The sequence below is a fragment of the Notamacropus eugenii genome, chromosome 1 (assembly GCF_028372415.1).
Source record: "Notamacropus eugenii isolate mMacEug1 chromosome 1, mMacEug1.pri_v2, whole genome shotgun sequence".
Classification (NCBI taxonomy): domain Eukaryota; kingdom Metazoa; phylum Chordata; class Mammalia; order Diprotodontia; family Macropodidae; genus Notamacropus; species Notamacropus eugenii.
Window position 1 is genome coordinate 574,474,634 of NC_092872.1, and position 17,289 is coordinate 574,491,922.

At 39.0% G+C, this 17,289-nt stretch overlaps 1 protein-coding gene across 4 annotated transcripts in view; it reads left to right on the forward strand.

Annotated features, from left to right (window-relative positions):
* The first annotated feature begins 10,065 nt into the window (after positions 1–10,065).
* Positions 10,066–17,289, forward strand: part of MCPH1 (microcephalin 1) — a 300,799-nt gene continuing 293,575 nt past the window's right edge. For 2 of the 4 annotated variants that reach the window (XM_072634372.1, XM_072634375.1), the window contains exons 1-2: positions 10,449–11,001; positions 17,047–17,138. In XM_072634372.1, coding sequence (XP_072490473.1) covers positions 10,944–11,001; positions 17,047–17,138 — 150 coding nt within the window. In that variant the 5' untranslated portion in view covers positions 10,449–10,943. Of the gene's footprint in view, positions 10,173–10,448; positions 11,002–12,307; positions 12,464–17,046; positions 17,139–17,289 lie in introns of those variants that run through there. The other 2 variants (XM_072634373.1, XM_072634374.1) reach the window with 2 other exon arrangements.

A 17,289-nucleotide genomic window follows, 5' to 3' on the forward strand; every position in this document is an offset into this window, starting at 1 on the left:
CCACACAAAGGCAGTCTAAAGCTTCAAGGTACTTTGTGAATTTTTTTAGCAACATAGTTTGTCTTTCATTAAGAAAAGTCATTTAATTGAGCACCATCTAAACCCAGAAATCTGAAGTACAGTTACTACAGTCACAATGTATATTTTATATCAATAAGATCCTCAAACAGATCCTGTTCTTTCTCCATCTGCTTTCTTGGAAGAAAGCTAAAATAAGAATTTTGCTTATTTTAGAAATGATTGAAGCTTCCATCCTGCCATCTTTAGGAAATGACACAAGAATAGCAAAATGGAGACCCCCAGGAAGAATTTATTAATGTGAGAAGAGGGCAAATATTGGCACAGAGCTGCTTCACTGTGAGAAAACCACAGGGGAAGGTGGATGTTCCAAGGTAAGAAGGCCCTAGATTCTGAGGAAAATTCCATAGTGAGATGGTTGTTGAAGTATCATGCTGGCAAAGTCCAAGAAGTCAGAAACAGAGTCAGGAAGGCAATGAAGTTTAACCAGCCTGGCCCCCTCACCAAAATGGAGGAAAGGCAAAAAACCAGTCCCTACTCAAAAAGAGTTCACAGTCTTTCTGGGGAGACAATGTACAAACAATGATGTACAAATTTGTATATATAGGATAAACTGGAAATAATCAACAAAGGGAAGGTACTATGATTAAGGAGGACTGGAAAAGGCTTCTTGTAGAAAGATAGACTGAGACTTGAAAAAGTCAGGGAAGCCAACAGAGTAAGCCGAGGGAGAGGATTCTAGGCCTGGGGGGTTGGAGGGATGAGGAGAGGAGCTAGTGAAAATATCCAGAGTCAAGAAAAGGATTGTCATTTGCAAGGATCAGCAAGAACAGTTTCACAGGATCACAGAGTACATAGTGGAGAGTAAGATTTAGAAGATTAGAAAGGTAGGGAAGGACCAGGTTATATAGGGCTTCAAAAATCAGAGTTGGGTTTTTTATTATTATTATTTTAATCCTATAGAGATAATAGGAACCACTGGAATTTAATTGACTGGGGGAAGGAGTGTGACATGATCAAAATTTTGCTTCAGAATGGTTAATTTGACAGTTGATTAGAAGATAGATTGAAGCGGAGAGAGACTTAAGGCAGGGACACCAGTCAGCAGGCTATTGTAGTAGTCCACTTGAGAATTTTTTCTGTGTCAGAAGAGATAAAGGAGTGAACATGAGAAACGTTATGTTGCAAAGATAGAAATGAAAGGTCTTGGCAAGAGGATATGGGGATAAGGGGATGAGACAGAGTGAGTAGTGTAGCATGGCAGCTACATTCTGAGTCTGGGTAACTGCAAGGGTGGTGGTAAACTATACCGTAATAAAAAAAACAAGATAGGGGCAGCTAGGTGGTGAAGTGGATAGGGCACTGGCCCTGAAGTCAGGAGGAGCTGAGTTCAAATGCAGTCTCAGACACTTACTACTTTGTGACTGTGGGCAAGTTATTAAACCCTGATTGCCTCAGAAAAAAGATAGGAAGAAGGAAGGGCTTGGGGAGAAAGATAATGACTTTAGTTTGGACACGTTGAGTTTAAGATGCCTATAAAAGATTCACTTCGAAATGGCCAAAAGGCAGTTAGAGATCTGAGACTGGAAGTTGGGAAAGAGATTACAGTTGAACAAATATATCTCAATAATTAAATCTATTGGAGCTGATGAGGTCACCAAGTAAAATAGTATAGAAGGAGAAGAGAAGGGATCTCAAGAGAGAGCCTTTGGGGACATACACATTAAGTGGGCACAACCAAGATGTCAACTGGTCAGACAAACAGGAGAGAAAAGTGTCTTAAAACTCTAGAGATTGATTACAATGACAGAGGCTTTAGAGAGGTCAAGAAAAATGAGGACTTAGGAAAGATCATTGGTCTGGTGATCCTTAGATCACCTGTTTTCTACATCAGTTGTTTTTGCTTAGATATACCTTATATTTTTCTCCTTTTTCTAGTTTTTTTTACTTCGTTCTAATAGTTCTTGTTTTATAGATTTCCATAAATAGAATGGAAGTGAAGAATGAATGGTAGGTTTTATTAGGAGGCTGCACCAAAACCAATGAGATTTTTCCTGTAGAAGAACAGGACTACATGACAAAAAGACATGATAGATGGGTCACATGGTGAGAGCAAGGAATGACAGATAAATGACAGAGCTCTCCACCTCAAAAGAGCAAAAGGTCTCTAGCACACTTTGTTCACCCCCTGTGACAACATTTAGGAAAGGGTTACAGAGGATAGGCAAATGTGAATGGGTTTTGATCACTATTCCTGGAGGAATATCCTAAATTGATGAGATCACAGATTCACTTCAGTATTGCTACCTAGAACATAGCAGGTCCTTAATAAGTTGCTTGTTGACTTCACTTGGCTTAACTACTGTTATAGTTCTTGTAGCCAAATGATTCTTGTTGAAAAGTTTTTCTCTTTTACATTTTCCTTGCCTTCTCTTAATCCATAATATTTCTTCGTGTTCAGTTTTTTTTTTTCTATTAGTTCAACCTTAGTTTCTGGATTGCAACCTTGTGCTTAGGTCAGATTCTGTTATCCAATATTCTTCAGTGGGGTGATCAATTCTTTCTTGGTCCTGGATAAAGTGGCTAAGACTAGATACCACACTGAAGGTCTGTCTTCTAGTAGATCAACTTAGATTTTGACTTCAGGCCTAACTATGTTTCCTAGTTTCACACTTCAAAACGCAGAATCAGTGTCACCACTTGCTGTCACTCTAACAATACCCAAACAGATGCTATTGACTATGCTAGCATACACCCAGATTATAGAAGCCTGATAACATCCCGTTATTGTTTTCTTTATGTATTATCTTTTTTGTTTGTTTTAATTAATATTTGTTTTATCCATCTTTCCCTCCTGCTAACCTACTCCATTATTCAGCAATTACTTTTCAAAATCCCTCAATACTTATATACATCTGTATTGTCTATACAACCAAAGTGTACATTTCTTGAGCTTAGAGATAGATTTCTTTTTATCTCCCAAAATGGTTTCCTGCAGTACATTCATAGTATTGAACCATAATGTGGCACCCAGGAGCAGTCTAGTGAAGTCACCGAAGGTGAATGGTATGAACCCTTATTTGGAGTGCTGGGAATTGGAGTTTTTCCTCTGATCAAGAAAATATTATGGGCTTTTTGGACTGTGAAGAGTTGGGGCATCAAGCTTCCTCATCAAAAGCTAGACCTGAAAGAGGAGATAAAATGAAGCACAGATAGAGGATTGGAACAGAAGAGGAGCAGTGCTGTTGATCTGACAGCAGATTAGGAGGTAAGACTTATATTTACTAATATTTCTCGATACAAAAATCCAGGCAACAGATGCAAGTATTCTCTCAACTTTTTACTTTCTTCTCCCTTTTCTTTCCAATGAAGCTTAAAACTCAAGATTTTCTATTTTCTTTTTAAACTATTTTCACCTGTACCTTAATTCCCCATCACAGCCCCTGACCCACCCACCTCCACTCCCACCCCTACTTCAGTCAATAGTATTTTGTAGGCTTGAATCCCTCTTTAATAACTCTGTAAACAAGTAAAGTGAAAAGGGTGGGGGAAAGCAACTCTAAAAAGATTTTATATTTCATAGAGTATAAGTTAGAATCTTCCTGTTCAGGCTTGGTTAAAAGACTGCTTTGGAGGGCTCACAAGTTATTTATGTTAAAAAAAAATTAAAAACTCTTGAAATTCTTCAAGAACAGAGAGATGATTCAACATGAATCCCAGATCATTTATTAGATTGCCTGGGGCTATAATCCTGGTGTGTGGCTCAGTGGTGCAGACCCTTCAGGTAGTGTGGAAAGAGAAGCAAACCGAGTGTCCCTCTCATTTATCAGGTGGGAGGCAGAGGGAAGAGAGACAAAGACAGTCCTTACTTTTGATTTCTCTCTCCATCTTAATCTAAACCTTGCTAATTTTTCCCACCATAGTGACATCTTGTGGTTACAATAAAATCATAGAATTTTTTAGCTAAAAGGAAGTTTAGAGTTGATCTAATCCAACATCTATATAAGGCTTTCCACAAATTTTCTCCACAGCAATCCATGGAGATGCCAGGGTCTAGAGAGGCTAAGTGAATTGACTAGAAGTAATGCAGCTTTTCAGTGGCAAAGACAGAAACAGAACCAATTCTTTGAGAAAAGTACATTTCAATAATGCTTTTATGATTTGCAAAATGCTTTCTTCACAATAACCCTGTCAGGTTGCTATTAACCTCATTTCAAATATGAAAATATTGAGGTTCAGTGGATGAAGTGACATGCAGGGTGACAGCTCAAAACTGTTCAAGCTGGAATTCAAACCAAATTTTTCTTGACTAAGGCCTGCCTCTCTCTCTACTCTACCATTCTATAAAGATATATAAGTTAGTTATTAGGAATTTGGGGTTAGCCTGAAGAAGACCAAGTGAGACTCGTTTGGAGAGTAGGAATGGTTTTTTGAAGAATTAATGACATTCATTTTTGGACATAAAAATAATCCTACATCATCATCAAATATTGCATTACTGAGTGTTCACATGAGGAATACCATGTTTGTCCTCATTTGAAGTAGACATTTGGGGAATATTGTAAAAGATCAAGGACAATAACCTAGGGGAAGTCTGTCCTGGATGTGAAGCTGCAGAATCAGCAGATGACTATGGATCTTAGCTAGGTTCTGCTGAGGACCTTGGCTCAGAGACAGGATGCTGAAAGATCTGTCCAAGATCCATCACCACATGGTACAGTAAAAAGAGTGATGGACTGAATCAGGACACCTGGCTTAGGGCCCATCTCTGATATCTGGTTAGCTGTTATGACCCTGGACAAGTAATTTTTACTGCTAAACACCTTTAATAAAAGGAATGATAATGATACTTGCACTCTTTATCAGACATAGTTTTATCAGAAAAGCATTTTGTAAACCTTTTATACATCAGTATCTTTCTCATTGCTCTCCATTAGAAGCTCTGTTACTATTTCCAGTATTTATCTCATACTGGTTTCTTTACAAAGGAGTTCACATATTCCCTTTAAGGGATGTAGATGTACAGGTCTGTCTTTAGGTTCATGTGTAGTTCAGTAGCTCTCATCTCCTTTCCTCAAGGATTGTATATTCCTTCCTATATCTGGAAACAGCAGTGGGCATCAACTGTGAACAAAGTACAAGGGTCTTTGGGGAATCAATCTATTTTCCTACAGTCAAAAGTAGCAGCTAGGACAACCCCTCTCTTATAAGACGATTAATTGATTTAGGAATGAATACACACACATACAAATATATGCGTATACATATACACACATATATACATACCATTCTTGTGAATTATATATGTGTGTATATATATAGATATAGATATAGATATAGATATGGGAGTGTGTGTATATATACATGTGTAGATATTCTACTTTGAAAATATATTTAACTTCTCAGTAGTTTGTATAATTTGCAAATGACCTAATTTTCCCCCATACAATTTCATCTCTCTTCAGTTCATATAATATAAATAATCTGTGTTCTAGTTATGGATTTTAAAAAGCAACAAAATCTGTGTTTGTCTTTGATACTACTGATTATAGGTAGGTCTAATGTGAAAAGTTAAAGACGCTCAAACAGAAACCTTGATTTCTTTAAAAAGAGTCAAAGAGGCTATTTACTAAATTCTCAGCTTTATTGGTCCTTTGTTTTATATTCTGGCATCTAGGTGGCACACTGGATATCAGTAAGACATGGAATTAGCTGGATCTGTAAGAGCCAAGTTCAAAGCTAGTCTCATTTATTAGATATTTGACCTTGGGCAAGTCACTTGAGCTCTGTCTTCCTCAGTTTCCCCATGTGTAAGAAGGAGATAATATTATCTACTTCAAAGGGTTGTTGAGAAGATATAATGATATATTTGTGAAGCACTTTGTAAATCTTAAAGATCTATATAAGTGCTAGCTATTCTTCAAAAAAGATTTGTTTTTACAAGTTCCCTCAGTTAGTAATTAGATACTATTTTTTGCTAGCTAATATTTATATTGTCTCAATTTTGTTTTTATTCATTCAGTTTCTCCCTCTGTCTTATGCTACTTTCTTTAATGGCAAACACAGTGAAAAAGATAACTAAGTAGTCTATGTTCCTCCTTTGTTATACCTAAACTCACGGGAAACCTAGATTTCCTCCTGTTCTCAACTTTTATGTAGTACTCTTGGCGATGGTTCATTTTAATAGATACATTGCAGCTTCTAACGTGCTAGAACTTTTGTTCTTCATGTGCTGAGTATTTTATCTGACTCGTTTGCCACGATTTCCAGTAGATTGCTGAGTGATGATTCTTGACTAGACATTGTCCACTTTCAGAGTGGATGGCTGTGAAAATGTTGCTGCCTGCTGAGCGAAAGTGTGTGTCTCACAAGTCACTGCTTCTCATTTTTTTCTTTGCCTGGAGTTGGGTTTAAAATGCCTTTCTAGTGAACTACCCTTTTATGATAGGTCAGTATTAGCAAAGAAAAGCATCTTTCATCTTTTATATTTATATAGATGCTACAAATAAAGACATAGAAAAAGACTCATTTTAAAGTCTGCTCCATCTCTCCCTCAGATTGCATTTCACCCTTATTAAAAATATCAAGTAGAAATAGTGACAAGAAAATAACAGAAGATGTGCTATAGGAGAAGCAAAGATTTAAACATATTTCCTTAGGCATATGGTGGTCCTTGCCTCTCTCAGAGGAATACTATTAATTAAAATCTTGATAATATGACTTGCAATCTTTAGAAGAAAGATTCTGTGGACATATAAAATAGCATTGCTGTTATCATTTCTTTATCATATAAATCTATGTCCACTGACTAGGACAAGACTCTCTCTCTCTCTCTCTCTCTCTCTCTCTCTCTCTCTCTCTCTCTCTCTCTCTATAAATATATATATATATATGCACGTAAAAGAAGAAATATTAGAAATGAACACTTAAGATCAAATGAAAAAGACACTGTGAAAAATTGTGAATATCTACAAAATTCTACTTGCTGATTATTATGGTGCCCTCCCCAAAATGCAGAAATTTAATATTAATACAAATTCATCCTCTTTATACCTCTATTGTCTTTTTCTACTCTATCTATGCTGTGGATTTGTTGCTATTAATTTTGACTACCACAAACACTTTACTTCTATGCCTCAGCAGTGCATAAAGATGACCTTGGTGTATCAAAGGCAAGATCAAGAAACAAAAGAGGCCATAAGATTGTAGGCTAGAGTAGGAAGGGCCATAGAGCCTGATTAGGGCTGCCCTGCATGGTTCCAAGAGACCATATGAGACTAGTGAGGCTTGTTTCTGGCCATATATGACTTAAATTAAATTTTAGCTCAACTTTGAATGGAGATAGGAATCCCAAGAGACCTAAGCAAAAGAAAGGGTATATTCAAACAAACAGGAGAGTGAAGTTTTCAGACGTGTATTTTAAAATATTTATTTGCCCTCAGTATGGATTAGAAATTTTAGATGAAAGAGATGGGATATCACAGAAAGGAAATCAATTAGTTGGCCCCTGTAGTAGTCTTAGAGAGAAATGACAAGGGCCTCAGTGAGAGGGGCATTTAATTTGTTATTTATAAATACATAACTACATTACAAACTAAAATATTCTCAGTTTGTTGACTAGTTATAGGCTTCTAGCAAAATGTATGGTTCACAAAATAAAAAGATGGGGAAGAAAAAAGGGGAAAAGAAGAAATTTACATAACTTTATTATATAATTAAAAGGAATAGTAAAGTTACATGATAGATTTGAAGTTCCATGTGTAACCATCTTTTTTCCCCCTCTATTCTGTTATGGAAATGTTTGTTTTATTTCTTAAGTTCAGAATAAAATAATTTTTTAAAAAGGTCCCACATGTACAAAAATATTTATACCACCTCTTTTGTTTTGGCAAAGAATTGGACATTGAGAGTATGCCCATCGACTGAGGAATGGCTGAACAAGTTATTGTATGTGAATGTAATGGCATATTATTGTGCTATAAGAAATGATGAACAGGCGGATTTCAGAAAACCTGGAAACACATGAACTGTTCCAAAATGAAGTGAGTAGAACCAGAAGAACATTATACTATACACAATAAGAGCAACATGAAGAGATGATCTTCTACGAATGACTTACCTCTTTCTCAGCAATACAATGATCCAAGACAATTTCAAAGGACTCATGATAGAAATGCTATCCACATCTAGAGAAAGAATTGATGGAGTCTAAATGCCGATTGAAATATACTATTTTCATTTTATTTTTTCTTGGCTTTTTTTTTCTTTTGATCTATTTCTTCTTTCACAATATGACTATTGTGGAAATATGTTTTACATGATTGAACATATATAATCTATTTCAAATTGCCTATTGTTTTAGGGAGAGGGGAGAAGATGGAGATGGAGAGAAAAAATATGGAACTCAATTTTTTAAATGAATGTTAAAATTATCTTTACATACGATTGGAAAAACAAAAATACCATTAAAACAAAAAGGAACACCCTATGCTTCATAAATGCTAGCTGATAAGAATTTGCTTACATTCAAGAACAGTTCTCCGTGGATGGATGTTCTTCCAGTTCTACCAATTCCATTCATCTTCTTCCAATGCTTTCATTTAAGTACAATGCAAAGAAAAAAAAAACTAAATCTGGAACAGATCTAAGGAAATCAGGAAAGATAGTTAAGGTCTTTGGGTAATCTTCACCTTTGAACAAGGGTGAGTGCTTTATTCTATTGCTTCCTTCTTGATGTGCAAATTACCCATTGATAGAGTGAGTGGTATTATTCAGTCAGACACACAGGAGCTTCTGATGAAGCTGCTAATTAACTCAATAAAGACGTTTGTAACGGTTTGAAACAACAATTTCATTCAACAAAGTGAATGTCCCCAGGCACAAACACTACCGGCTTTTTTTGCCCTTGGCTACATGAGCTTTAGCAACCAGCTCAAGAAGTGTCATTGTTTGTTAGCATTGTAGCTATATCTATGTGTGGACCAAGCACAGGGAAAAGCTGAATAAAAATAATTATGTAAATAATTAAATCATTGTAGAAAGGAAATCTTAGTCGAATTAAATACCCACAAGCCCTTTTCTTTAATATTTCTGGCTTGGGGCAGAAAAGCTTTTCCTTTTCCTTTTGTAACTACTCCAGAGGGAAAAGGATTCTAGTCCAAAATCTGCTATCAAATTTACGTAATTGTTTTCTAATTCAATCTGAAAGCATTATTTACTTCAACACCCTAATCTAGAATATAAAATTTAAAAGTAACTCCTCTGTTTCTTGTTGTTAGTGGGCTTCGTGGAGAAAGAGCTGTAGCTAGGAAGACGGTCCAAATCCTGCCTCTTAACATCTACAGGTTGTTACCTGCGGGTGTGCCACTTAATCTCCATAAATTGATGCTCTATAAATACTAGAATTAAATGAATTACTTGGCAGGAGGAGGAGCAGGCTTGTTAGAGAATACCTGTTTACCTTTGAAAATATGGGAGGGGGGGAGGCGGGAGATCTGAAACTGCTGGTATCCAAGGCACAGAGGTTTGTTTTATTTTGTTTTGTTTTACCGGATTTGAGCCGTATTTGCCTCAGGTAAGGAACTCAGAGCAATGGATGGTAACACAAACTGAAATTTAAACTGGTAGTGGAATTTAAATGCACAGTTTTCGCTCTGTAACATGCCTCTGTCTCTACTTCATGCTTCCAATGAGATCTCTCAAGCAAGACCAGGCCAGCTGGGGTGGTAAAAGCACAAATCATTAATTTAGCACTGAAAGGGAGGTCAGGGGTCCCCTAGTGACCTAATTTTACAGATGAAGAAACTGAAGGTCAGAAGGGTTCATGAAGTTGCCTTAAGTCATAGAGTATGCAGAAGGGTCAGAATTTGCACCCAGGTCCCGAGTCCAGATCCTGCTTAGATCAGGATTCGTCTCTGTGCCTCAGTCTCTCCCCTCTGAAGGCAGCCCTATTTTTCTCCTGATTCTCCCCGTCAGGAAGCTAGATACAAGCGACCTCATTCGGCCTGAGACCTCAAGGAATTGAACAAGCAACTTTGTTGCAACGTGCAACAGGGAGCGTAGGCCTTCAGTGAATGAGGCTAGATGCAAGCTGCGACCGGACAAGAAAGACGCTACATCAGCCGACCCGTGGGTTCGAGCACTCGATCATTTAGGTAAACCTAAAGTAAAGTGCTTAGGCATGAGCTTTCAGGGACTTGGATTCGCCCAATATGCGGACAACCAATGCAGGGCCTGAGAGCAAGGGCGGAGCCGGGATCGCGCGGGAGGTTTGAATTTTTGCGAAGCCTAAAATCAAGCCGAAACTTCTTGCTCTGACCCAGCTTGTCTAACTAAACAGGTTTTAAGGCTGGAAGCCATGGGAAATCCACTCCGGGTTTCCGTTCTTGCAATGCGAGGGGCGGGGTGGCGCGGGGACGGAGAGTGGCCAAAACAGCTTTGGTGCCTTCAGAGGGGACTGCAGGCAGGTCAGGGCCGCACTTCCTTAAGTACGATGGGGCCACCCTCTTAATAACAGCCACCTCTACGGGCCCCTGCGTGGAAAGTTTTCTAAGCCTTAAAGTGCAATGCAAATGAGAGCTGGGAGTGGAACAAATAAGCGTTTAAAAAACTTAGAAACTGACCGAGGAAGATAGGGATTGGAGAAAGTGCTCTTCCGTCTTCCGGGGACTGGAGGTGGGGATGGGGGGCGGTCCTTAAGCTTTTTACAAAACGCGGCCCACGAGGGTCCTGGCCCCACCTCGTCCCCTCTCCGCGTTTCATGTTCGCCTGCCTCGGTCGCTAGGAATACACGGAAAAAGTGGATTTCATTTTTCGGCTGAAAATCAGGAAGCGCTGTCAGCGTTTCTCTTGGCGCACGCGCAGTGCTCTCGATCTGGAGAGGCCTTGGGCCGGGGAGTAGGAAGCGTGGGCAGCTGTGCTGCGTTATGGCCGCCTCGGGCCCTGCGGGTTCTCCGCGCCCCGGGGGCGAGCCCATCCTGAAAGGTAGAGTCCCTGGGCTAGACCCTCCCTTCCCTCTTGTCATCCTGCCCTGTCCCACTCCATCCTTCCTGAATAGCTCCACAGCGGTCAGGTTGCCGGCTCCAGGCTGGGGAGGGGGTGGGGAGCCGGGTGTAAAGCGGTCGGGGGGAGGACAGGGATACAGGAGGGAGTTTGGGGGGGAGAGCTTTAGGGAGGGAGGATTAAGGATCTCGGGAAAGGAACATGAAGACAGAAGAGATTGTCCCTTCTGAGGCAAGTCGTAGCCGTGTCCAAGACACTAAACTGCTCCGGGCCTCAGTTTCCTCTTCTGTAAAGTGAGGGGTTTGGACTAGGTGATTCCTGAAGTCCCTTCCAGACCCAGATCTGTAGTGCAGGGCTTGAGGGGACAGATCTGCAGAGTGCTACAATTTAGAAACGAGTAAACTGAAATTAATCCCATCAGTTTCTTTCCCCCTTTCCCCCCACGGGCCTCTATTCAATTCCAAAAGTTACTCCAAGTACAATGAAAAGAATGCTGGAGGGTTTGCAGTAAAAGGACTTGGGTTCCAATTCAGCATTTACGTAGTGAAGTCCCTAAACCTCTCCCAATCTTTGTTTCTCTTCTTTAAAAGAGGAAATTGACATAAATAGACCGTAAACCACTAAATGTCTGATAATAAGTATTTGTTAAGCACCTCCAGTGTACCACGATTAAGTAATAGACCAGTTATTTGCGGAGACAGATGGAAACAAAATAGGAGAGACGTATACTTAAAAAGTAAATACAAAACTTATACAAAGTAATTTTCCAGCATGAAAGCATTGGTAAGTGGGAGTAAGGAAAGGCCTTCTATAGGAGCTGGCACCTGAGCTGGAAATTACTAGAGACAGAAGGGAAATTTCTAAGCATAGGGGTCTGGATGTATAAAGGCAAGGATCCAAAGCAGGAATTTCCTGTAAAGAAAACAGCAGGTACGGTAGGTCAGTTTCGTTGGAAATGAAAAAGTGAAGGAGAGTAATGTGAAGTCACGTTAGAAATATAGGTTGGAAGCAGATTATGGAGGACTTTGAATGCCATATAGAGGAGTTTGTGTCATTTTTCTAGAGACAATAGTCATTGAAGTTTCTGGAGAGGGTGGTGGTGAGGAGATCATAATTGTGCTTTTGGGTTATCAATTTGGTAGCTGTGTAGAAGATGATAGATTGGAGAGGGGAGAAGCTGGATGAAGGGAGACCAGTTAAGGAGACTTTTTAAGATTCTTGGCTGTGTACATGGAGGGAATAACAATAAAGCAAGAGATGTGGAGCTAAAATAAATATTGTTTTGCAGCTAATTGGACATAGGAGGACAAGAAAGAGTTGAAAATAATTCTGAAGCTTCAAATTTGTCTGCCTGAGTAGGATGGTGATGTCTCTTGGTTCTTCTAGCCTCCTAATTCTAAAACCTCTCAGGATCACAGATACAGAGCTGGAAAGTACCTTAGAGGTAATTGACTCCATCACCCTCAAATTACAGATCAAGAAACTGAGTCTTAGGTTAAGTTACTTACCTGAGGTTATACAGAAAGTAAGAAGGGATCTTCCAGCTCTAATTTGTAATTCTAGGACTGGGAGGGAGAAGTGAAGTTGCTGATGGCACTGAGGGGACAAGCAGGAGCTGAGGAACTAGACAACTAAAGGGATTGGATGAATTGAGGCTGAAGGATCAAGAATGCTGAGACTGTCAGATCTGATGGCAATGAGGACACTGTTCTGAGGGAATTACTAAATCAGAGGACTAAGTAGTTGAAGGTTTGGAGGAGCCAAAGCTGCCAGTAGCAGTCATCTGAGGTGCCAAGAACTTTCTCTTTTCATATCCCTCCAACATCTTTTCCCAGCAATCTCTTTGTTTACTCCAGTCTCAAATAAAAAAGTGGTCCTTCCTGCCAAGGACAGCACCTCTACATGGACTCTTGACCCCATCCCTGCTGCCTCTTCCAGCTGACTAGCCCCACTATCATTGGCACATTCTTTTAATTTTAAAACTCTCTGTAACTATTGGCTTCTTCTTTGCTACCTACAAACATGGGTGTGTCTGCCCTAACCTTAAATAAAACATCTCTTGTGTGTGTTTATATGTGTGTATATATATGTATGCACACACACATATACTTTTACGTATTGTCTCCCCCATTAGAATGAAAACTCCTTGAGGATGCTCTCATATAGGCATCTCAGACTCAACTTATCTAACATGAAACTCATTATCTTTTCCACAAACCTTTCCCAAATTTCTGTATTTCTGGTGAGAGTCCCACTATCCTTGCAGTCTTATAGTCTTATACTCATCCTTATTTCTTCAGTCTCACTTACTCCATATGTCCCATGATACAACAAATTTTGCCAACTCTAGTTATATCTACCTTCATAAAATCCTATTCAATTACATAATAGCCTCCACTCTAGTTCAGGAGCTTAGTACCTGTCATTTAGACTGTTACCCTAGTCTCTGATCCCTGTGCCTCATGTCTCTTATCCCCAGCCCAGTAAATCCTTCAGTCCTCTGTCAAAGTTATTTTCTGAAAGCATTTATCAGGCTACATCACACATGTAGCTGCCCTGCCCCCAACTCCTGCACCACCAAAAATATAGTCTTCTATTTAAAACAGTTCACAACCTGTCGCCATCCTACCATTTTGACCTTTCTTGTGCTTCCCCCTCCCCCATCCAGCTACAATGGCCTTTTTACTGTCTCAAACTCAACACTCCACTTCTGGTCTATGCCTTGATATTGGCTTTTCCCTAGGCTTGGGATGCTTTCTTTTCTCACTCTGACTCTTAGAATTCCTGGCTTCTTTCAAGACTCAGTTCATGGGCAGTTTTGTATGTGATTACCTTCCATCTACTCTCTTTGTATCTTAGAAGTTCTTATTTCTTTACATACTGCCTCCCTCACTAGAATATAAACTCCTTGAGGTCAGTAATTGATTTTGCCTTTCTTTATGTAGAGCCTTTCTCCATATAGTAAACACATTGTGTTGATTGATATACTAACATCTGGTCCCTTTTCCCCTGCCCTTTTCCCATCATTCCCAGGCAAAACTACCCTAGTTGGATGGATAGTATCATAATATTAAGAGCTGAAAGATAGTGACAACTGAATCTCAGACAGGGAAGAGGAAAGAAGGAAGAGACCAAAGCCCAAAGTGACCCAGTAACTAGTAATATACCATAATTGTTTCCATTATGTGAGCTCTCTCCCTTACTACTTTTAGCCCCAAACACTTATTTATTCAAAGGTTCTGTTTCATTTGTCCTACCCCATTTATCCCCCACACCTTGGCTTACGTCACTTGATTCTGCTTTAAAAATCTAGGGCTTTCCCATTTTGTTTATTTTCTATATTGCTTTAAGGTTTAAAAAGCTTATTGATGACAAACAGCTTGATGATTAAGCCAGGTCTCTGATTCTATGAACATAACTATTCCTGTTTTACACATGAGCAAATTAAAACAGGAGAGATACATTGCCCACTTTTTCATGGTTTGTGAATTCTAGTAAGTTTCAGAAAATAATCATTGACCCAGATCTTCTATTTTTCACGTGTAGTACTCTTCATTATGTTGTATGCAACAGGAGCAGCATGCTGTTTTGGAAGGTACACAGAATTTGGAGTCTGGGGACCTGGATCAGTCATTTATTTGGCCACTTAACTGTGTGATAGTAGATATGCTTTGTGGACTTGACATAAAAGAATCTTTTGAATATTTCTCTGTATTTATAGGATTCAGTGGAGCTTTGAAAATGAAAACACAAAAGAGAATCCATTAATCTCCATTTAAGAGGCCTCTAGGTGACTAAGTAGGTAGAGCCTGAAGGCAGGAAGATCTGAATTCAAATAGGATCTCTTACACTTTCTAGCAGTGTGACCCTAGGCAAGTCACTTAACTTTGTTTTGCCTAAACCTCCTGGAGAAGAAATAGCAAACTACTCCAGTTTCTTTGCCAAGAAAACCCAATGGAGAATAGTGGTGTGCTGTGGTCCATGAGGTCATGACAAGTCTGACAGGGCTGAACAGTAATAAATACTAACTTACCCTATGTTCTCCTGACTCTTGTGAGGTTTCTTGGTAGTGGGATAGTCTACCAATGTGACTAGTCACTGTGACATAGGACCCTGATACAGACAGGCATAACGGACAATATAATATAAGAGCACTTTTGGTGGGGACCATAAAGTAGGAAAACAAGGGAAAGATGCTTAAGAGAAACTACCTGTTTACCTTTTTGTTTACTGTTCTTTTTAGGGCTTAGTGTGGTTTAGTGGATAAAATGTTAGACTTGGAGTCGGAAGACCTCTGCCTGACACATAATAGGAACTCACTAAATAGTTACTGATCAGAATTGTATTGAAGACCTCAATTTTAGCTCACAATGCTACTTAATAGCCTATGTAACACTCTTACTTGGGAGTGCTCTGCCCAAAAACAATGTAAATTTTGATCTCTGAAACTTTTTGCCTTTTTGTTTCTTCTCTTAAAGACCAGCCCTAACCCCAAATCACTTTGGCTTTCATTGATTGCTCAACAATAGGTCCCAAGTCAATCCCAAACTTGGTCATTTTTTGGGCCCTGATTGGCTTAGAATTAAAGTAAATAACAGTTGTTTCAGGTTTGGTCAAAAACCCTGAGGATTTTTTCCTCTAGAATTTTTTTTAAGAGGCCATTCTTTGCCTCTTTTCTTATTAAACTTTAATCATTGAATAGGAGCTGCTTGGGTCAAACTGAGATCCCTTAAAGACTTTAGCTTGAAAAGACCTGGGTCTCCCCACTGCCTCCTGGGCCATCTCCTGTTGTCCTGATCCTGTCTGGCCTGTGGACACAGATGGCTCCAGAGGAGAAAATGAGGCTGGTGACTTTGCACAGCCCTTCCTCCAAATCCAATTCACTTGCATGTCATGGCATCGCCCCTCTGATGTCATGGTCCTTTTCAAGAACAAAGGGCAAATAGTAATCTCTTTGAGTTTTAGTGTCCTCATCTGTAAAATGGATTAATAATGATTATAATGTAAAGTCTTAAACTTAAAAGCACTATGTATATCAGATGATTTTACTCTAGCCTTATATGTTTCCAGGGAGGGCGCAGGGTTCAAAACAAGGGTTGAGTTTTATTTCTATTTAAACTTCTCTGTTGAAATTAAAAGTACTATGTGCAAATGGTTACATAGAAGAAAAAGTTTCTAAAACCCTACTTTCCTTGTACATGTAAGTGACCTATGCATATTTGGAACAAGTAATGCAGTGAATACTAAAATTAGACTTTTTAAGCAATGCCAATTTCTTACTAAATAAATTTTTTGTTACAATTCTTGTTGAGCAGAAAAAAAAAGATTTGCACACCATTTTTTCTCTCTCTTCTCTGGTGAATGTGTTAGCAAACAATAAAGCACCAAAAAGATAAGCCCTGAGGAAAGAGAAAAGGAGCTAAATACTCCAAAAAGGAGATAATCAACCTCCACATAGTTGAATTCCTTCATTAAGTATATCCTGGCTAGCATTGTTGCTCCTTTCTTTTTCCAGTTCCGTCCTACTCTTTGGGACCCCATTTGGGTTATATTCCTTGGCAAAGGTACTGGAGTGGTTTGCCATTTGGATCACATTATTTGATAAAGATATTTGGAATGGTTTGCCAATTCTTCATCTCCTTTTACAGATGAGGAAACTGAGGCAAAAAGGGTTCAGTAACTTGCTCAGGGTCACCAAAGCTAATAAGTGTCTGAGGCCAGATTTAAACTAAGGAAGATTCTAACTCTAGACCCAACATTCTATCCAGCATTCTACCTTGCTGCCCAATAGTAGTATATAAGATCATTTGGAAAACAGGATTGGCTATTACACTAATCAATATTCTGATCAATTAAAATGACATTACTTCAGCTTTACTAGCAGTGGCTTTCCATTGACACCCCTGGTGAACACATTTAAAAAGCAAAGTAAGCTTCCTGATTGGAAGAAGGACTCCCAGACAAATCCTTGCTGATAGGGTATTTGTGCAATATTGTATAGTTCATGTTAATGTCTTTCTTTTTCAGATGTTGTTGCATATGTTGAAGTATGGTCATCCAGTGGAGTAGAAAATTATTCAAAAACATTTGTGAATCAACTCCTGGGTATGGGAGCAAAAGTAGGTAAAATTAATTACTTTCTCAATGTCTATCTGACCCTTTGATCTCTAATGAAAGTGGTTTTTGTTTGTTTTCTGCTTTGGAAATTGCTAGTGAGGGTGGCTAAGTAAGTGGATAGCTTATAGGATCATAGATTAACAGCTGGCATGG